General features: G+C 36.8%; 1 protein-coding gene across 1 annotated transcript in view; it reads right to left on the bottom strand.

Moving 5' to 3' along the window:
• The window catches only part of jmjd1ca (jumonji domain containing 1Ca), a 69114-nt gene that overhangs the window by 16146 nt on the left and 29430 nt on the right, over window positions 1-23538 (bottom strand). The window contains exons 3-8 of the mRNA XM_052580347.1: window positions 16715-16828; window positions 3067-3172; window positions 648-772; window positions 424-552; window positions 204-245; window positions 2-116 (exon numbers count right to left, since the gene is read on the bottom strand). Coding sequence (XP_052436307.1) covers window positions 2-116; window positions 204-245; window positions 424-552; window positions 648-772; window positions 3067-3172; window positions 16715-16828 — 631 coding nt within the window. The remainder of the gene's footprint in view (window position 1; window positions 117-203; window positions 246-423; window positions 553-647; window positions 773-3066; window positions 3173-16714; window positions 16829-23538) is intronic.

The raw sequence follows: 23538 nt of genomic DNA on the forward strand, positions 1-23538 counted from the left end.
CCTCTTGCCTCATCACTCCTATTTTTAACCCTCATGCCTTCTTTCTCTTCCTCTTCCATGCTGCAGTTCTGTGTACTCATCTCAGACTGCTGCTGCACCGGCCTGGAGCTGCACACCTTCGGCAAAGAGACAGAGCGTGTTTTTACTAGAGTATGCAAAAGTATACTGGTATGATGGATTTGGAAGTGTTTTAAAGTCTCTACCTGGTCATTTGTTGTAGTGTTGTTTGATATGCTTCCTGTGCCCTGGAAGCAGATTTTAAAAGAGGTAATGGAGACACAGACACAAACTTGACATCTAAATGAGGACATACCATCGACTCCTACTGCAGTAAAATTTGTCTTATTTACCATACTTTTGAGGTCAATTTTGTTCTGCAATTAGTATGTGCACACATGTACAAAAATGAATGTCTACACTCACAAGAAAAATCCTATTGATCTTGGTGATATGTGATTTGCGTTTTGAGTTTTCTCCCATCAGCGAGGAGTGGGTGATATCGTCCAGCAGTATCATCTGAACCAGCGACGGATCTACGTTCATCTCTCGAACCTTTCGAAGAGGAAAAAATTACTTCATATAAAAGACATTTCTACATAATCTTACTATACGCAGCCTCATATCTATGTGTGTTTGTGAGGTCTCACCTGGTCAGTCATGACAGCTACGCTTCTGTCGTTCTGGTCGTGATGTGTGATGACTCCAGACAGCCACTGAGCTTTAGACTCCAGTCTGAACACTTTCACTCTCAGGCCCTTTAGAGAACAAGCACCTGTCGCACAACAACAAATAAATCAAATGCTTATTTGAGTCAAGTTTGACCCATAAAATGAACAATATACAGTATGATGTGGCAGCATTCATATTAAAGCACCAGTGCTTCACATTATTGCACCAGTAAGGTAAACAAACTATGTAAAAACACTCAGTCTTGGAAATAACCCTGTAATGCATGGCATCCTTTGGCTAACCCTAACCCTAACCCTAAATCTTGTAAAAATGCTTTAGATGTAAACTAATGGAATATGCCAAAATTAAAATATAAATACAGCCATGACAAAATCATACATCGTAGCCAATAAAATAAAGTGCCGTCTTGCACTCACCACAAAATGAGTATATACTTTAATAAAACCTTAACCATTTGATTGACATGATTTTAAATACATATTCATTGGCCATGTACTTTTTTCACTGAACGCACTTTTCTGTTCACAGTGTTGGGGAGTAACTAGTTACATGTAATGGTGTTACGCAGTGTTGAGGGTAATGCATTACAATTAACACGAGTTCAATAAGCAGTGGAACTTTCCTTTTTCCTTTCCTTTTTCAAGTAACTAGTCAAGTAATGCATTACTTTTGAATTTACAAGTTTTTAAAAAAAAGTAATGCTAGTTAAGTCTCATGTCCCCATATTGGGAGAAATCGTAAGTACAGAGGCATTGTGTGTTTGTGTGAACACGATGTAATTCTAGACTAAATGTGAATGTGCATTAATTCATCCCATTTAAAAAAAATATATATATATATACTGTATTTAGTATTCATCAAAATGAATTAAAACAGTGAAATGCAAACTCAGAATATGACGCAAACTTGCAATAATTTAATGTTAAATAACACTAATTTTATTAACTAATGTATTTCCTGCTAAACTTTGATGGTCCAGTGCTATACTGATAAGCAAAAATGACTTTAGATAAACTAACATTTGTGCTTCATTGTTTTGTTTTTTTTTTGTTCCTGAAGAGTGTTGAACCTTTTACTCCTGTTTTCTACTCTACAGACGTGAATTTACTTTTCCTTCAGCCTGAGGTTTATTCATTACACTTTTGGGTGGGAAAGGGCTTTTATATTTGCAATAAATAAAACTTATTATATTTCTTAAATATGAGACACCAATGTTTCAGAAGTTTAGGACAGAATAGGACACAATGCTTATTTGATCACTGTTTTATTTCCTATTTGGGTTTAATGTATAGGCTTTATTTATTTTAAGATTAACTCTTCCCCCCCCCCCCCAAGGCACTGTTATATGCCAGTGTTTCATGTAGCTATGCAAAGATTAGATGTTAAAAACAGCGTCATAGCTATTAAAATATTTCTTATGACTTTAAATCTGTATTAAAAGAGGTGCTAATGTCTGAATTTGAGGCATCTGTGCTTTAAAATTACTACTGTAAGGTTAACCCTGCCTGTTTGAAAATTATTAACAGTTAAAAACATTCGTTATAGGTTTAGAAATGTCAGTTGCATTACTTAAAAAAAACCACTGAAATAGTTACACTGTTTATTACATTTTAAATAGAGTAACTTTGTAACCTACAGTACAGTATTACATTTGCAAAGTAACCTTCCCAACACCGTCTGTTCATTTAGAGATCACAGTTTGATCATTCTTGTTTTCTTTATTTTCATGATCCGAGGTAAATTATACATTGTCGCATTCAATATGGCTATTTCAGTCATACACAATGATAATCTGACTACAAGTAAAGCCCTTTAAGATTATACAAAGCACATAATCAGCACCTGAGATTATCATTGTGATTAGACACTGTTTATGTGTTCTTGTTCCCAACCACAATCACAGAAATTGAAACCATTTCTAAAGCAGAATCCCCTGTTATTTGTTGTGTATAACTGTTGCAGATGGTTAGGACAAAATCTGTGATTAACATAAAACCTTTTTATTGTGAGGCTACTTTGATTACTAATATTAAATGTGATCTTTTAAACAGTAGCATCTTGTAAGTAGTACAGTAATACACATTTCTCTGCCTTGTGCTGTGACAGAGGATATCAAGTAATGGCCTCTCGTGGCTCTTAGCTTTTATTTGAAACCAGTCAAACATGAGCGCTAATGAAGATATTGAGTATGCTAAATCCTCTGTGTACTCCGTTGTTTGACAGTCAGGCTTCAAACAGTCAACTCAGAGGTGATCATGTTTCTCATCAAACGCAGACTAACAGAACAGATCCAAATCACAGGATCCTCACACTGATCAGCATTACAAAGGCCTTTCCTCTGAAGAGAGAAAGCAGTGAGAAGGTAGGCTAGAATACCTTGCTGAAGAATGTTCTGGAATTGGTTTTGTTTGAGCCAGGCCTGGACCTGTTCCTGCAGAGACGGATCATCTCTCACAGCTGGATTTCCACCGTCCACTTCATCCTTTAACAGCAAAACAACACAGCTTGAGACAAGTTCTGGCTCTCTTTCCTTTTCTGAGGAGGGCTAAAAAGCTGTTATGATCACACCGAAGAGTCCTAAAGAAAATGTGAAGATGAAGGAAAGCAACAGTTGCATACCAGACAGCTTCAGACGGGGGAGGGACGTCAGAGAGAGACAGCGCTCACACACACACACACACACACACACACACCCGCAGCATTACACATGGCATTACTCATCCATGTACACAAAAGACACACCTCCTCACTGTACACACACTCAAGACTGGAAATTACGTAACGGTAGTGTGTGAGGGATATTTAAGCCGAACTGCAGCTGAACTCCCATAAGCTCTGCCTGTTACACACACACACACACACACACACACACACACACACACACACAGCAAATAAACACAGGAAACAGAGGCTACATATCATTTCCAATAAATATTACATCACACATGTCTCTCTTTCTGTCATTTCCATTCAGTACGCTACAGAGATCACGAGTCCTGACATGCCATGCCTGACAGCACACCTGTAAACACACTCCCACACACACACACACACACACACACACACACACACACACACACGCTCTACTCGCCTCGCCTTTACAAGTTTATCTCTTACTCGAGTAAGTCAGTTTTTTGTTTGTGACAATAGCTGATATATGTATATACGAATGTATAAGAAAAAGAAAATTACTGTTACAAATTAATACATTATATATTAATCAATAGTATCAATGTGTTATATAATATATATAATTATTTATAATTATCAATATAACTGTCAGTTATTAAATATATTGTATTTATATATAATATTATTCAAAAATAGCATTCAAGTAATAGCTTTTATGATCAAATATATATTTATTTTATTGCATTTATTATTTATAATAAATTATTAAAATAATTCATAATATAAAATTAGATATTATATTACTCTATTCTAATTCTATTATAATTCTATTATTATTTAATTTGTTATACAATTAACAAAAGCAAGCTCTAGCTTGCTCTATTCGTTTTCTAGTCTATCGGTTTTCTTTTTATTATTTTTAAAATTTAAAAAAAACCTTGCTACGTGTGCTGTGTTAAGCTAACAGAGACTTGTTATAGCACTTACATGTCATTGCTCTTTTGTTGATTTTAATTGCCTCCACTGTCCTCATGTGTAAGTCACTTTGGATAAAAGCGTCTGCTAAATGACTACATGTAAATGTAGAATTTATCATAATTAGAAAATATATTTATTTAAATACTATATATTATTAAAACTTAATTAATTAATCAAAGCAATGTGAATTGATATAATGAGTGGAGGAGTTAAAGGGATAGTTCACCCAAAAATGAAAATTATCTCATTAATATCTCACCCTCATGTCGTTCCAAACCAGTAAGACCTCCGTTTACCTTCAGAAAAGAGTTAAAAATATTTGACTCGACTTGTGAATGCGTCAATCGTTCGTTCGTTATCTGGTTCGGCTCGGTGTTCATCTTCAGTTCTCTCTTCACAGCAGTTCAGTCAGTGTACTGTTTGAGTAAATGAATTACTGCGGGATATTGGTTTGTTTGAACTCAGAGGGAGTGTCAGAAACATTAAAAAAGTTAACAGCTTAAGTCATTTGTGGATTAATGCGTATTAGAGATGCGCACCGTTTAAAACGATTGAGTTCAATTTGGTGAACTGGTTCAAAAAGATCCGGTTACATCGAATGATTCGTTCGCGAACCGGATATGACAAACTGCTTTGTTTTGAACTCTCTCTCACAACAGACCGGAAGAGAAGTGATGTTGAATAAAGTCGTAGTTTTTGCTATTTTTGGACCAAAATGTATTTTCGATGCTTCAGCAAATTCTAACTGACCCTCTGATGTCACATGGACTACTTTGATGATGTTTTTCTTACCTTTCTGGACATGGACAGTAGACCGTACACACAGCTTCAATGGAGGGACTGAGAGCTCTCGGACTAAATCTAAAATATCTTAAACTGTGTTCAGAAGATAAACGTTGGTCTCACGGGTTTGGAATGACATGAAGGGTGAGATATTGATGACATAATTTAGATTTTTCTGTGAACTAACCTTTTAAAGAAGACTTCCACTGATATTTTTATTGTGGAAAAAGCAGTCAAATTCAATCACTCTCTCTCTGTCCATCAGTCTTCACCTGGCTAGTCTAATGTCTCGGTCCAATTTCACCTCTGTGACTCATATACAACTGACCCCTGAGTCATTATCATCATATTCCCTCTCTCTCTCTCTTTTTCTCACACACACACACACACACACACACATACACACACAATCGTGTACAGAGGCTCAGGTACAGGGAAGAGAAATCTTTGACAGCAATACTGTGAACTGTTGTGACTTCCAACTGACAGAAATAGCCAAACTAAAGAAACAAATGTGACCCTAGAGCACAAAACCGGTCATAAGCAGCACAGGCTAATTTGTAGCATTAGCCAAAAATACATTGTATGGGTCAAAATTATCAATATTTATTTTATGCCAAAACCCATTAGGATATTAAGTAAATATCAAGGTCCGTGAGGATATTTTGTACATTTCCTACCGTAAATATATTAAAACTGATTGAGTTGAAATTGATTAGTAATATGCATGGCCACGAACTTCATTTGGATAGGACAATTAGGTTTATTAGGAATGGACAATATTTGGCCATGAATATTAGAGCATGAATTTTGCTTAATATCCTAATGAACTTTGGCATAAAAAAACAACAACAATAATTTTGACCCATACAGTGTATTGTTGTTTACTGCTACAAATATACCCCAGCGACTTAAGACTGGTTTTGTGTTCCAGGATGCAATATTGTGATACATATTGTAATTGTGAAGCAAAAACTACTTCTACAGTGATGTAAGATTTTGGTCATCCCACCCCTAAACATTATTAACAAGAGCTCACCGCAGTGGAGCAACGGGATCTGCTGCTGCCCAGCTGTGTGGGTGCGTGTGTGTGTGTGTGTGTGTGTGTGTGTGTGTGTGTGTGTGTGTAAAGAATTCTAATAATATCAGTGTGTGTGTGTGTGTGTGTGTGTGAGTAAAAGATAGAGCGAGTGGCCATCTCTGATTACTATCTGCCCTTGCATAGCAAACAGAAGGCGGTGTGTGTGTGTGTAAGTGAGCAGACTGCATCAGAGAGGGAACGAGAGAGAAGGAGAGAGAAAGAGTGTGTGTTTGTGTGTGTGTATTACTCATCCGTGCTTCAGTTCTCAGGACGAAGGGAAGACATGATTTATTCATTTACCCGCAGGCAGGTTTTGATCTCTCTCTCTCTCTCTCCTGCTCAGACTGTCTTTCTTGTCTCGCTCACACAAACATACACAGTCTCTCTCTGTCTCTCTCTCCCCCGCTGTTTCTGTGCCTCTCTCACCTCACACTATTTCTCTCTTTGACAAACACACACACACACACACAGCTCTGCTTCACTGGCCTTTAGGAGGAGGAATGAAAGAGGAGATAATAAGACGGGGGGATGAGGGAGGTGTGATTGGAGAGTGTGTTATGTGGGCAGGATGAAGGGCAAATTAGGCTAACGATGATGGTAAGGTTAATTAGTGTTAATTAGCGTGCTACAGCGTGGCTTTCTTTGATTGGTGGGCTGGTTTCCTGCTTTTAAAGTTCTCTAAACAATCTGAAATTCACTCACTCAATCAAACACACACACACACACACACACACACCCACACACAGCATAATCAAACTTACTCTGAAAACAAAAGCATCTCTGCATTTCCCTCATACATATGGAACACACACACACGGTCGCAATCTCATTAACTCCTAAACATACACACATAAACAAACAAGTTTTAAACTTGACAGAGCACGTGAACACACACCTCAGCTGACCAAAACAAAAAAAGATGACAGAGAAACAAACACCAGAGGACGTGAAGGAACACAGCGCTGAGAAAATGAGATCTATTAAAAAAGCGTTTCATTTTACTCTGTTTATTCTTTATCTAATTCAGCAGCACATTTGGATATTTTAACTACAGATCATCTGTCACTGTGAAGGCTGTGTTAACATTCATGTCTGTCATGATGACAGCTACTTTACCCACAAGAGCATCACATTATCTCCATTTACGGTAATAAGACTGAACCCTGGTCTTGAATATCCCAGGTAAAGTACAAGCTGTAGTTCACACAGTAGAGTATGATGCTAACAATACCAAGGTCAAGAGTCTGGTTCCTAGGGAATGCATGAACTGATATTGAATGCAGTGAGAGTGGCACTGGATGTAAGCATCTACCAGCTGCATATGTAATCAAATGGAAACTGAAGCCTTATTAACAACATGCATGACATTCTGTTGACTGCCAAAGGCAATCATTCAGACTCGTACCTCAGAGTGTAAAAACACAGGAATATGTTGACAGTTATGCACTTACTATATATGGGTTCAATAGTTAAGCTTATCTTGAGCTTAACCCTCTAATATTCCTGTAGTTTTTTTGATCCATGTTATTCTAAAACTCTAAAGCTTTTCATTAGGCAAAAGCAAGTTTTGTAGGCAGCATATAATTTTAGAGTACATGACTTCAAAGCAACCAGATTTAATGTTAGGCCATTATACAACAGTTTAATATTATTATAAAACACAAGTAGAAAAAAACTGACAACAGTACTTCCAAAAGTTTGGGATCAGTAATATATTTTGAATTAAATTAAATCCTGCAAGGAGGCATTAAAATGTATAAAAAGTAAAGACTTTTAAATTGTTACAAAAACTTTCAATTCAAATAAATGTTGTACTTTCTATTCATCAAAGAAGCCTGAAATAACAGTATCAAGATTTCAACAAAAATATTAAGCATTCATCTTCAACAGAAATAATAAGAAATCAGCTTGGTATTAAATGATCTCTAAAGAATCATGTGACAGTGAAATCTGGACTGATTCAACTTATGTCAAACTATATTAAAAATGTTATTACACTTATTTCTATACTGACTAATCATAATAACTGCGTTTACTGTATTTTTGATCAAATCAATGCAGCCTTGATGAGCATAAAAACCTAAAATGTGATTTTTTCAGTGTATGGTACAAGCAGAAGTTCATTAGCCACAGGTTGGAAACCACAAAAAAAAAGCAAGAACAGTGATATTATATTGACAACTAACATCATGGCCAACTTTCTAATATCTAATCAGCAATATTATTCTGTTTTACTTGGAAATATGTCGCTCTACAGAAAATAAATTCTTGACTTCAAAGCATATTTAAAATACTGATATATTGTAGTCTATACTGTATTTATGTAGTAAATATGAAGATAGCCTGTAAACAGATTAGTTGTAACAAACTTACGGAGCTACGAAATGTGTTATGACAGTAATAGTGGACACATTGTAATATTTGATATAAACCCAACTGGACTGAACAGAAATGATGGATGCTATGGTTGTATTTGTATTTTTAGAAACCAAAATACACCATTGCTTTTCGTCATCAGTCACGGTTTGGTTTTGAGGTTTAGTGGTGGTTTAATTCCAGTTTCCTAGTTCTGTCTGATCTTTTCCTCCAGTGGTTTCTATGTTCTACAGGAGGGGAGAGGTGAGACGAGACGAGAGAGACAGACAGGACGGGGACGGGCTGATAGAGTCACACGAAGAGTGAGATGACCTCAGACTAGCGCTCAGCCAAAGCATCACCACGGCAACATGTGCAAGAGAGACATCGGGCTGATCCAACTATTGCATCAGGAAGAGAGAGATGGGGGGGGGGGGCATACAGATTACTGAGAAGAATGAGCTAGTATGATTGTAGCAGCTTGTGTTTGTGTGTGTACAGACAAAAATCATAGCTGGAGAGAGCATGAAGAGAACAAACAAGCTTGTGCTCCTTCCTCCGGCGAGAACAGCCACACACACACACACACACACACACACACACCCAGAGAGAGATACAGAGGGTTAGAAATAGATGATGCCGGAAAGTGCTTCATTGAATTCAAATTTGAGAGTAGAGAGAGCAGGAAAGAGAGGGAGATGTGTGTGTTTGAGAGAGGAGAGACAGAAAGGCTTGATTGAGAGGGACAGAGAGAGAGAGAGAGAGGTGTAGAGGGAGAGTGATGAAGTAGATGAGATAATGACAAACAGAGGAGAGCGAGTGAGGGAGGGAGGGAGGGAGGGACGATAGAGTCTCAGACTGACACACACACACAGAAAGAGTGCTCATAAAAATCAATGCAGGAGTCTGAAGACCTGTCCTTCAGTAAGAGAAGAACTACAAGTGCTGGAACAGAGAGCGAGAGAGAAGCGCTCTTACTGCTTAAATGAGAAAACCTGTACTATATCACTGACAGATCAACAGAAATATCTACAAAGCAGATCACAGGTTTCAATAAACCTCATTTAAAGCTGAAGACAGTGTTTTTTCCCCTTTAAAACACCTTCTCCTATGCTTTACTGATGCAGCATTTCAGCCACTGGCCTGAGTTTGGGGTGAAACTGCCTGATTCCCTGACCAATATAGGAATATATATATATATATATAGAAGAAGAAACTGGTTTTAAAATTATATTTTTGGTCATAATTGTTTACACAAGAGGCACAGAAATTAAAAACTTTAACTTAAACTGTATGAGAGGGTCATGTTGTCCTCCATATTACCATATGAACACACTGTACATGACATGAATGTTTTATAAATAAAAAAGTTATCTAAATTCATTTGTACATTTGGTTACAAATAATTTTCGCTAACAACATGATAATCAACATCCAACTCATCAAATCCCAATGAACAAACTACTGATGCACCCATGCTGAAAATGGGGCTTATACCAATATTCAATATTGATTGATAAGTGAAAGTTGGATCAATACAGGTGGATAAAAGTTGGATCAATAATCAACAGAGAAGAGTGGAATACAACAGCATTGAACACTGATTTGAGTATACCAGAACAGGACAGTAGAACAGAACATACAGCATAAAGTATAGCATAGAATATAGTCAAATACAGTAGAAAACAAAGATAATAGAATAATAGTGGAAAAGTGCAGCACAGTGGAATAAACAATAGAAGACTGTAATAGTGGAGTGGAGAAGAGTGGTGTACAGTAAAGTAAGAGAAATAAGGGTATATATACATATATATTAGGGGTGTGCAGCGAAGCCAGTATTTGTATCTGTATCGATCACAAAATTATTCGGATTTGTATCTGTATTCCGATAAAACCGGAAGTAGGCGGAGCTTGAACCAGAACGTCGTACAGTATTTGATTTATGGTTTTATATTTTTTTCATAGTTATCACTGAACAAATATGCAGTTTTCTTTTTCTTTTTTTATGATTATAACATTTAGCCTATTTAAACATCTTCTAAAAGTCGGCACTAATTTCATTTTATAGTCAGTGCTTCGAGATGTAGTGTGGTTGTGATTCGAGCAAAGTGAGTTCGAGTCCCAGTTTGGGGACCTTTCATGATCCAATAGATAGATATTTAAGTATCTGAATTAAAACAGTAAGGGTTCCTATGCAATTTAGAAATATGGAAATTGATTTAATTAATTTCCAGGAAATGCATGAAAAAAGGAAACTGCAACACTGCTATTTTATTTGTGCTTATTTCATTCTTAAACTCATTTAGCTACATTGCACACTTGTTACTGCATTGTAATTTTAGAGGACTATGTAAGACAACCTGAATTCCTTTGGCTCACCGGTTCCTGCAGAGTTAAGTATTTCACTTAAGTAATTTGCAGGTCAGGAAAAACTATGGGGGAAAAAAAGAGAACAGAGTGTGTAAAACTATTTCGACTATTTGCCCTATTCAGTGTTCTAAAATATAAAATTAATAATTTCTACAAATAAATTTATCATACAAGTAGGAAGATTTCATGACAAACATTTAGTGAATGAATTAATCCAAGACTAACATTTCATTATGCAGAACTATTTAAACAAGTCGTTTTTTAACTTCACTAAACGAATGTGTATATGCCACGCAAACCAGCAAAAGTTAAGGAAGCAAACATGTGGGCCTAGTAGAAAATATATCTATTTAAGTTGATTATTAGCCTATACTCTTCACAGAGAGCTCGTTTGGTTTTTGAGAGACAGAGACGTGCAGAGACGGCAACGTGGCTATTTGATTGGCAATCGCACTGTGCTTATTCATTCATGTATCATACCGTAGCCTATAAGATTTAAATAGTAGAACAAATAGTAGAACGTGACAGATGTAATATTTTAGGTAATATCAGCCCTACTCTTGCCAAGTTCTGATTTCTGAGAGATGCACAGAGACGCAACAGCAATGCGGTGTTTGATTTGCGCTCTTTTCATTCATAATGTTTACGTTCATTTACTTCACACACTCACACTCATTGAATTGAGAGGTTTGTGTAAAATATTACACTGATCCCTTGGCTCACCTGTGAATCTAGTAACAACAGAATGTGCTGCAGCCTCAGCCGAATATTCGGGCAGAATTATTCTTTATCCATTATTCATTTTTGAAGACATTATTCAAAAATGAATAAAATATGTACACACATGAAAATACTGGTGTTCTAATCATTTTGTCATTTTGGCCACCAAATATACATATATACAGTGCCCTGGAACAGTAAAGACAAAATTGATGTTTGCCGTGGAGTCAAGACATTTGCAGATAGGATTAAAAGATGAATATGAGACAAAACTTGAGAAGGTCAAATTTTATTAGCTGTTTCTTCACATAAATGTTTTACCAAATAAAAAGGACCACACTTTTAGAGTTCAGATCTGATGTAAGCACAAGTATTGGAACAGTTGAACTTGAGACAGATTAACGATTAAAAACTATTATTATGTTGCAGATACCTTGCATGCAATCAGAGCAGTGAGTCTTTGACCCTGTTCCCAAACTCTACTGGCTGTTGCAAACTCTAATCTTGCCTTTATATTTTTGGTGCTGGTCAGAGGTTTGCATCTTGCTGTGTAGTTTCTGTAATTCTGTGTCAAAGTCTCCTGCGGACTTGTAAATTGACAGAGCATCACCCCAGCTTTCTGGAGGTTGTTGGTGATTTTAAGGCATGTATCTTGAGGTTCATTTTCACAGCTTTTATGATTTTTTATGATTTGTCTGTCATCAACTACTGTTGTTTTTCTCAGCCGATCAGGTCATTCTTGGTTGCTGATGTTGTCGCTGATTTCTCCATGCCCTTTTAGTTTTTGCCTTAGCTTTAATTGACTTCCTCTTTTCTTTTAGCATCCAAATTGCTTGTTATTTTCTCAAAGTCAGCCCCCTCCGCTTCATCCTGGTTTGTGTGTGTCATCATTGAATGCAAGACTTAGAATGCAAAAGCAATGGATAAAACTGATACGACACATTCCCTGCTTTTAATATCTGAAGAATTAATGCATCAGAACACAGATGAAACTCTGTAAGTGCTGATCTTCTTAGCTGGTAAAACATTTATGTGTTGAAACACCCAGTATTAAAATGTGACATTCTGTAGTTTTGTCTCATATTCATCTTTGAATTTAACAAAATATAAACAAAAGAGTGGATAAGAGTGAAAGTGTAAATTAAATTAAATATAACTGTGTATGTGTGTGAAACAGAGATGGAAAGCAGCTTGTGTGTGTGTGTGTGTGTGTGTGTGTGTGTGTGTGTGTATGTGCGTGTGTGTGTGTGTGTGTGAGTGTGTGTGTGTGTGTGTGTGGACTGTGTGTGGCTGACTCACAGCCGAGTGTCTTTCTCACCACAGCCTCAAAAGGGAAAGTGTTCCACAGAGTCTAATGGAAACCACTCTGCCTGCTTTTCCCTTCAGTAAGCCTCTCCTCCTCTCACTTACTTCAGTCTATCTCTGTCATACACAAGAACACACACACTCACTCACGCAGGCAAACACACTGTTTGGAGCTTCCTAAAAACAGCTGCACTGTTCCCATTTCAGCTCAACAGGTCAACAGTGCTTAACCCTTCCTTCTACACACACACACACACACACTCTCTCATTACTCGTCTGCTCACATACTTTCTCACACACACACACACACACACACACACACACACACACACACACACACACACACACACACACACACACACACACACACACCCTCCACAGGCCCCTTAACATGTGCTAAGTAAAAACACAGCTTTGAGTTGTCAAGGAAACAGCAATAAATACACATGGTCCTCTGTCCATGCTCCATTTTCCCTGATAGATCTCTCTCAGACTTTCTCTCCACCTTTATCTCTCTCTCTCTCTCTCTCTCTCTCTCTCAGGCTGCTCAGTAATTCACTCACGTCTCAGAGCTCAACATTCAGAGCTGTGGGTAACAGAGCAGTGGGGAGAAACACAGTATAGTAAGTAGAGCAAAGAGTAAAGTTGAACATAAAGGAAACAGAATAGAATAGTTGAGTGTAGTACAATAGAATAAAGTAGAAAAGAGTAGAATACATCAGCATTGAATAGTACAAAGAAGAACAGATTGAAAGTGGAAATAGAACAGAAGAGCAAAGCACAAACAGACCAGAATAAAACTGTGTACTGTCAAGTACAGTGGAACAGAATAGAACAGAATAGAATAATATACTGATAAAGTGAAATAGAATAGATTAAACTACAACAGAACAGTTGAATAGAGTGGAGTAGAGTAAAAAGAACAGAAGTACATTATAGAAGAACAGAATAAAAGAGTATTTCATAAAATATAGTGTGTTAGAATATAATAGTAAAAAAATTATAAAAAGGGAAAGTGGAGAACAGCAGAATAACAGAAAAGAGTAAAGTACAATAGAATGTAGTAGAATGTAGTACAATACAGTGTAGTAGAAGCAAGGTAGATAGGAGAACAATACAATTTTTATAATATAGAGTAGCATCAAATAGAGTTGAGTGGAGCACATTAAAATATAATAAGAGTGCAACACAATAAAAAAGCAAAAAGTGGGCAAGAAAATAACAGTAGAATATAACAGTGGAGTACAGTAGAAATAAAAAGAAAAGAACAAGAGCGGAGTAAAGAGTGGAGTAAAGCAGAATAGATAGAATGGAGAAGAACTGAACAGAATACAGTAGAAAATAACAGAATAAATGAGCACAGTGGAGTGCAAGAGGGCAATAACAACGCACAAAATAAAATGTAACTGATTAAGAGTAGAATTAAATAGAACAGAACAGAATAAGGCAGAAAACTAGCATAAATGGTACAAACGGGTACATACCACACAAAAGAATGTAGTAAAGTACAGTTGCACAGAATTAGAATGGAATTCAATAGAACAGAGTAAAGTACAGTAGAATAGAACAGAAAACAGAAGGTGGGATCAGAGTAGAGAAGGGTTGTGGTTTAGAGGCTGTTTCTCACAGAAATGACAGAACTGCAGTATTCTAACATCAGTGTCACGTGCCTGTGCTTTCTCTCTCTCTCTCTAATGCTTCCCCTCCCTCTGCCTTGTGTTTCTTTCTCACAGCCTCAGTTCCCTCTCCACACACACACTCAGATGAAAGAGAGGGGCTCTCTCTTTTATCATCCATCCACAGGCATCAGAGACCGGGAGTGATGAAATGATGCAGTGGGATGTGTGTGTGTGTTTCTCCACAGCTCACGGTGAATGTAAACTGTTTTAACACAGAGAGCTACAGTCCTGTGTATCATAGTGCCTTCTCCTGCACTAAATGATGTGATTGCGGCATGTGATTATGATAAACAAACACAGCCTGCAGGAGTATGTAAAGAGTGAGGAGCATGTGTCTACGGCTAATTACACACCCCTTACAAAAACACACACTCACACACTGCCGAATTCACTGTTAGAATAAGCTCTAAAACACTTTAAAACTAATATACATCACACACTACAAAATATATTTAACCCCTTCAGCACACCCTGGACTGTGCAAACTACGAAAGTAGTACTCCATGCTCTAACCTGAAAATAAGAAATGTTGCTCTTTCTTTGCTCTTCCCCAAACTTTACTAAATTGATGTGGCTTCAACATTTATTGTTCGACATTCAACAATAAATATAATGTCATGAAAAAGTTCATTTGTTTCAGTAATTCAATTCAAATTGTGAAACTCGTGGATTTAATAAATTCAATGCACACAGACTGAAGTAGAGTTAGGTCCCAAAAAGCAATAAATCCATTTTGATTAATTTGAGTAAAAAAATGTGTTTTCTTTCCAAGGATGTGGCAAGATGAAAACCACTATTTTCGGTTTCAAACTTTACGCAGCATCTTTAGGTTATATTTGATTTTCAATGATTTATTATAACATTTTATAATTTTTTCCCCAAAATGCAATAAATCCATTGAATCGATAAAGTCATTTCATAGTAACATAGTAAGCTGATCCACATATGACAGCCTCTGAACTTGGTCAATGCTAATCATACAAGCACTGGACTTAAACTTACTGTCTAGAGTGCGTGGAATGGTGCGTTATGATTGGTTGTTAGAGTTTACAGTGCGTGGAATGGTGCGCTGTGATTGGTTGAGCAGATATATCGCATTCTGCAAAATAGGGAGACTGGCGTTTGTCACAGTTTGGGAAAAAAATTTAAAAACCTTATTTTAGTGGAACCAAAATCTTCATATATATATACACACTTTTTTTTACACTGGCAAATAACCAACATGCTCAATATATATTTAGAATTCAGAAAACATATTTTACATGCCATGCAATAGATTTACTTTGACATGCAAAAAGTATTTTTAGTGTCAAAACATCCCTTTTTTTCATGTGATTTCATGTGATTTTTCATGTGATTTCATGTGATGTCAAACGTTCGGGGTCAATAAAACAAGAAATTCAGTTAATTCAGAAAGGATATAATAATTTAATCAAAACTGATAGTAAACACTCATTATCATTATTCAACAAGTTTTATCACGTTTCTTTTATTGCCATATGATGAAATGGTAATTTGCAATTAAACAAACTGTCTGGGACATACGCTCCTAGAGGCGCTTTCACAAACGCTACCCGGCGCTACGAACACAGACTAATTAAACCAGTAATGAATGGGAAATGTCATCATACATCACACTGTTATGAAGAGGTCTGAGAAAGCAACGACTCAAATCATATCTTCAGCAAAAAATTTTAATACCTAGAGCAACAGAGAGAGGTTGGAGGTTTATTAAATATGCTGGTGTTGACGGTAACTATTTTTCCAGCATAGACTGTAAAGGGAAATGAGAAAAGGCTAAGTGAATTATTTAATGCTTTAAAATATAGCAGTCAATGCAAACATCAGTATATCTTATTCATTATATTTAAGGTTCTTATACTGATATTTTATGAATGTGTTTCATTCATGTCATAAAACACTTAGCGTCTAAAAAGATCAACAGCTTTCCAGTAATGACTTGACCTATGAAGAAAACTTTGTTCTAAACGTTTTATATGCAGTGTACTATAATTTCATCACACTGTAATTTAATGAATGTCAAGCATACATAGTTGCACAAACGCAACAACAAAACACCCACACACACATGAATCTGAATAAAAACAACTTGTGCACACACCTCGAATGGCTGGAGCTCCTTCTGTTCAGTGTAGAACTCCAGCTGTCTGTCAGAGATGAACTCCACCACCGTCCAGCCTCCTACGCATGACTGACCAATCAGAGGCCGGAATCTCTGTAAAACACACATCACAACCAATCAGTCTCAACACTTCATCAGAAGACTTCATCACAAACTTTTCAAGAGCAGACAGTCTTGAACTCATGTGACTGGTCCTTTAAAACATTACTGTTAACAAGTTTTTAAGTTAAAAAGTATGCTTTACAAACATCATAAATTACTCATTAATGTCATTGCACCACATGATATTTTACAGAAATAGGATTAGTGATATTTCAAGAGCTTTTGACCTTGACACACAGTCTTGAGGGCCTGCAGGCATGAGAATTTCCCATATTATCATGTTAAATAATAAGATTTTATTTTTATATGCATATTTTAGACTGATTTATGTAACCCTGAAATAGCTGCTGAAAATTCACCTGAATAAATTACACTCATTCTGTAATTTTAATCTGTAATAATATTTCACAAAATTACTGGTTTTACTGTTTTTAATAAATAAATGAAAGATTTCTTTCAAAAACATTCTAAAATCTTACTAACGGCAATCTTTTGAATAATATCCAGATGGTATTTTTCTTTAATGTTGCTTTTTTCCATTATGATATCAGATGCATCACTGTGACTCAACCAAACTTAAAATGTAGTTATTCTTTCATTGATCTAGTCATGTTCTTCATGTATGGTTTCTATTTATATACCATACTAGGCCAGCACACTCAAAGTTTCCATGTCTGGCTGCCTGTTTCATGTGTGTGTGTGTGTGTGTGTGTGTGTGTGTGTGTGTGTGTGCTCATGTAAGTCGATGTGTATTATGCAACACAACGATATTCATGTCTCTAAGGTATCCTGAAGTGAAACCTTATCTACATGCAGCCAAAGTGTTATGGGATGTGTGTGTGGGTCAGGTTTGGTCTACATTGTTAGGACCAAAAATCCAGCCAGCATGGAAAACGACTTAATAAACATAATAAATGATGTCCTTATGAAAATGCAAAAAGGCTGGGGTTAGGTTTATGTCCAATGGAATAGAAAATATCATTAACTTGATATTAAAAATGGAAAGTCCCCAGCAATATGTGTGTGCTTTTGCAGAGGCCTGATGCATGGGATGACTTGAGCCAAACATCAGTCATCCAAAACCTCAATTCACAAGTACTGTGTGCCAGTCTGACTATCTATGTGTGTGTGTGTGACTCATAAACCACACCTGCTGTGTGCAGTGCACTCACATACACTCTGTCACACACACTGCACACAGTTACACACGTTTACCGCACTGTGGTTTGAGACTCTGTTCTGTCAGAAAGAGAGAAAGGACAAACAGTCAGGACAAATATTCTTTTGCAGAAACAGCATATAGACTGTGACATAGCTCTAGGCACTGTAAACGTATTTAATACATGCAAGCACTAAAAGATGAACTAATACAACACTGCAACACTTAAAAAACTATAGGCCTACATAAAGAATCCAAGGTGAAGTGATTGAGCAGACTGTTGTCATTGGCTTGTTATAAAAGAAGCAGTCGTTGATGAAAATTCAGCTTTACCATTACTGGAATATACAATTATAAAAGTAAATATTTTGTCAAATGAGTGTTCATTTCACCTCAGCTATTTTAAGTAGGTCTCATTTCCTATTAATAATTGAAATATTAGAATATAGCAGTAGCATATATTGCCATCATATTGTCCTTCATCCACCCTCCAGTGCAGAGTTGTCTATTAAGAATCCTAATCAGCCGATCAAGATGAAAATCATTGATGCATTATGTAAGGTGTCCATGCAAGAATAAACCAGTGTCTGGAGTGAGACAGCACAAAGTCTGCGGCTAGCCATAAAACAAAGTCCAATCTTACTCTAATCATAAACTTAAATGAAATGCACTCCATCTTCAGTTCATGCATGTCTGTTTAATAACTTGCACACCATTTCCTCTCATGCAGAGAAGTTTCCATCGACTTCTGCAGTTTATAGCGAGCTACTGATATTTTCTACCCTTAACCCTAAAATTACCTCTCACAAGTTTGTGTGAAGACCGCAAATATGTGCACAACTTTTGATGACCTGATGAGTAACACTTACAATGTGGAGTTGTGAAAATAAAAGCAAGGTTTTTTATGAAGCTTTATTCATACATTTGAATACTTTGTCCATTAAAATATACATCTAGATGTCTGTTCAATAGTCCCTATGTAACAGACAACAAGTGGAGAAAGTGATAATAATGTTCAACACTTTTGGTTTGCGATCAGTAAGATTTTTATGTTTCTAATGGAGTCTCTCACGCTCATCAAGGCTTTTTTTAATTTGATAAAAAATACAGAAAATCAGTGATATTGTGAAATATTACTGCAATTTCTTATATTGTGCCGCGTTTCCACTGAGATTACCCAGAACAACTGTACCAGGAACGTTTTTCCCCAGGAACTATTTCCTCCCAGACCGTTGCTTTCTGCATTTCCACCACAGTCTAAAATACTGGGAAGATTAGGCAATTAGTCTGGTGACGTAGGTATGCACGCATTTCTCAATACAAAGTACGCAAATTTTGGACGTGCACCCTCGGTAGTTCAGACCTCAGCGCATTCGACTCGGGAGTGTGATGTCCGCGATGATGCAAATCCAGTAATTCTGTAAACAGCAGCGAACTTGATAACATCAGTCAGCTCGCTTTGGCTACTGCAATTTTCCTCTGTATATTGTTGTTGTTGTTGTTTTTTTATCAAATAGAGCCTTGATGAGCATCAGATTTTTTTTTAAAGGGGACATATGAGACATGATGCGATTTCAAGTTTTCCTTTCTCTTTGGAGTGTTACATGCTGTTCGTGAATATATAAGATCCCTAAAGTTGCAAAGACTAAAGTCTCAAATCCAAAGAGATATTCTTTATAAAAGTTAAGACTCATCCATGCTCTCCTAAAATGCCTCGTTAAAACACGCCCCACATGTCTACATCACTGCGTGGGAAGATTTGCATAACACCGCCCAAATGTTCACACAAACAAAGGCGTAACTTTGATTCTCGCTGTAGTTTTGTTGGCGCCACCGCCATGTCATGGAGAAGCTGTGTTTCATTGTGAAAGCGAAATTACTTTGTGTGGTCTTCAATAAAAGAGGACATAACTAAAACTCAGTGGTTAAGTTGTATTTACAGCATTGTTCCAGATTTGGACAACACATTTTACGGAGGTCGAGGACTGTTTCCTGATTCTGGGAGAGAAGACTACAATGCTGGTGTTCTCACAAATAATGCTGACTCTCAGTCTGTAAGCATGTTTTCATATTTAAAGGATTTGCCACTGACTATTCAAATGTGAGTTTCGAGCAGTGTAGAGTAGTGTTAGTTGTTTGTAATTTCTCCGATCACAAATGCAGACATAGTTTTATGTTTATGCCGCACGATACGTAACACAACGCGTAAAAAGACAGTATAAGGCTATGCCAACATCTGCCAATATGCCAATAAGTGCCAACATCTGTTTTTTTCATTATAATCCTATGGAGTAAACCGCGTTTTCAAAAAAGTCCTGAGCCTTTTATAAAATGTCACCGCTGGCGTCTTTTTCAGCAGCTCAGAGTGTCAGAAAAGTTGAAAAAAGCTAAACTTTTCTGTAAAAAAACACTCTTCGTCAAGTGCCTTTTTGACAGCTGACCAATGCCAAGCGAGTGTTATTTCCATAACAATAAAAACAATGAGGGGAAAAGAGGTTAAGAGAGCCGGTAGACAGATCGTACTAGTATCAGAGCACAAGGAGTTGTATGTTATTTTTTAGCAACGTCATATGACCCCTTTAAAAAAAAAAACAATCGTACTGATCCCAAACCTTTTTCATACGCAGTGTATGTAATATCCAAAATGGAATATTTCCAAATGGAAATTATATTTGAGAGTTGAAATAAATCTCACCTAATTGTGAGATAAAGTTGCAGTTTTGATCTATAAAATTACAAATACACCAAATAAGTGAGATTTAAACTCACAATGCAAGATCTTCCAGACCTCTTCTTTTTTATCTGCAGAACATGTGAGAAGATATTTTCAAGAATGTTGCTAACAGAACAGTTTTGGAACGACACGAGGTTAAGCAAATGATGACAGAAATGTCATTTTTGGGTGAACTACTCCTTCAGGTATTATCAGTTATGAGAAATAAAGCTACAGCTGTGAGAAATAAACTCACAATTACTTGAAATAATATAATCAATATTTTGAAGTCGAAACAACAGAAACAATTTTTGAGTATTAGGTTAATATTTTCTTTTTGTCACTGTGGCAGAAACCAGTGATGCATAAGTGCTTTAAAAAGCCATTTTATCTCATGAGAACCTTCGACTGGTTCCCGCACTGTAGGGGATTTCATGTTTTACGGCCCTTGTGGTGACATTTGATCACAGCAGTGTAGGCAAAACAAGAACCACACACATCACATTCAACAAGATCAAAATCTAGATCACAAACGAACACGTGATCAGACTCTGGAAGCCTCATTAACAGTGATCACACACACACACACACACTTTCCCCTCTCCCTCTGTCCTTTCATTTCTCTCTCTCTCTCTCTCTCTCACAAACTCAATCTAGGTCACACACCTGCTGAAGCACGGCCATACACCCTCACTCTTGGCAGAGCACACAGTGTTGCCATGGTTTTTGTGTGTGTGTGTGTGTGTGTGTGTGTGTGTGTGTGTGTGTGTGGAACATTAAGACTTCATTAAGCTTTTAAAGCTGCTTGAGTCTGTCTCTACACATGCTTTGAGGGACAGAGAGTGTTTGTGTGTGTGTGTGTGTGTGTGTGTGTGTGTGTGAGGGAATGCATGAACGTCTAGGCTATATTCGCATTTGAGACTGTTTATATTTTGTGTAAAGAAGGATGTGTGTGTGTAATTAGAAACGTCTGCTCAGCACAAAGCCACATTTAGGAAGACTTATTAAAATAGGTCAGAGTATGTGCGCACACACACACACACACACAAATACACAGAGGGACAATCAAACACAAGCAGGAGTCTCTGCTGATTGAATAAACAGAGATAAAACAGAAACAGTTAGATGAGTCCACACCCAATGAGAGCGAGACAGACAGAGAGAGGGACAGCAGTGTTAATCACTGACCCTTGGGCTATGACATACTGACACGTGTCTCGACACACTGGCTGCCCTTTAGCTCAAGCAGGATCAAATTCAGCTCATCCCTTCTGTAAATAACATGCCTATTTTCACTCTACTGTACTGAACTAGAGTTCAACAGGACGGAAATTCACTTTTATATGCCAGCTGTCTCACCATGAAAACATTATTAACTGGAGAACAAACATAGACTTTTGAGAAGACCGGTCAGATTGGACTTCTAAGAAAAGACCCAGGAAACTCTCGTCTCTTCAACAGTTTCACAAGCACAATGTCTCATACTGTGGTCTACAAGCTAGACATTTCAACTTTCAGTATTTATCACCAAATCCTCCCGAGACCATATCATCTATACTAGCCACCTGCATTTTATCGAGCTTCACACTTACTTTATATTATTTTACCTAAACAATTTTAAGAGAACGATCAGTGACAAAATGTGATGTTTAAATGAATCACTGAGCTATGAAAGAGCGACCTGTGAGTAATATTGTCCTCTGGAGTAGAACTAGTCCTAAATGTTTCACAGCAAGGCAGAGAGTGTTTCTGAGTGTCCTGCTCTGTTCGCCGCTCTCTTTGGGTAAACGTGACCTTTCGTGTCTGTTTTTTCCCCTCTTGGCGAGACTGCAGTCACAGAGCTTGTTCTGGATGAAGAACTGCCTCTGCTTTGAATTTCTGATGAAGACATTCAGCTAATACTTTATTTTCAGTGCTTGACTGCATTCAAACTGCTCTGATTTAGTGTTGAAATCCCTCCAAACTCAAGCTGTCTTTCATAAGGAATCTTTCATAATGGAAAAATGGGATTCATGTTTTATACCTTTATTTTTCCAAGAATAGTTGTTGCTGAAGAGAAACTTATTTTTGTGTATGTATATATATATATATGTGTGTGTGTGTGTGTGTGTGTGTGTGTATGGAATAATTTATGTGGCTTTACTTCATGGCTGCATCACCACCTCGGGCGTGCATTATTTTTGGAATAATTCAATGGCCCGGAGTCAATTATTCTGCTTTTACTACAGTAACCTCACCCCAAGACATCGATCAGATTATATATTTAAAGGGAATTGTTTTTTTTTGTTTGTTTTTTTTTAGATAAATCACTATTGTGATAAGGATTATTTCATCCGCATCTCACCCAAAGCCTCTTTTGCTGATTCCAGAACATCAACTTAAAGCTGGTAATGGAGGCTTGAGCTGTTGATAGTATTCTAATGCAGTTATTAATGAAGTTATTAGAAAGAGAGATATAGTCAGATGTTTTAATCTTTCATAGTTCAGGAGACTTTGAACATTGTCATTATTGAAGATGAACATGAACATTATCTCATTAACATATATTTCTCCTAATATTTATTAAGAGATATACAACCGAGTGTAAAAATAAAGATTCTTCATTTGTTTATTCTCCATTGAGCATCTTTAACATGATATTGTAGTATTCATTCATATTTTGAAATAGCTCTTTTCAGTTTTTATTTTAATTCTAGTTCAGTGATTGCAGTACTCCAGCTTGTTTGATTTCAGTTAGTTGCAAGGGCAACATTTCTAATTTTTTTAATGTATAATATTTATTTTATTTCAGACTATTTCAATTCACAAAAGCACTTTTAAACACTTTAG

Source organism: Carassius gibelio, chromosome B17 (genome assembly GCF_023724105.1).
Source record: "Carassius gibelio isolate Cgi1373 ecotype wild population from Czech Republic chromosome B17, carGib1.2-hapl.c, whole genome shotgun sequence".
Taxonomy (NCBI): domain Eukaryota; kingdom Metazoa; phylum Chordata; class Actinopteri; order Cypriniformes; family Cyprinidae; genus Carassius; species Carassius gibelio.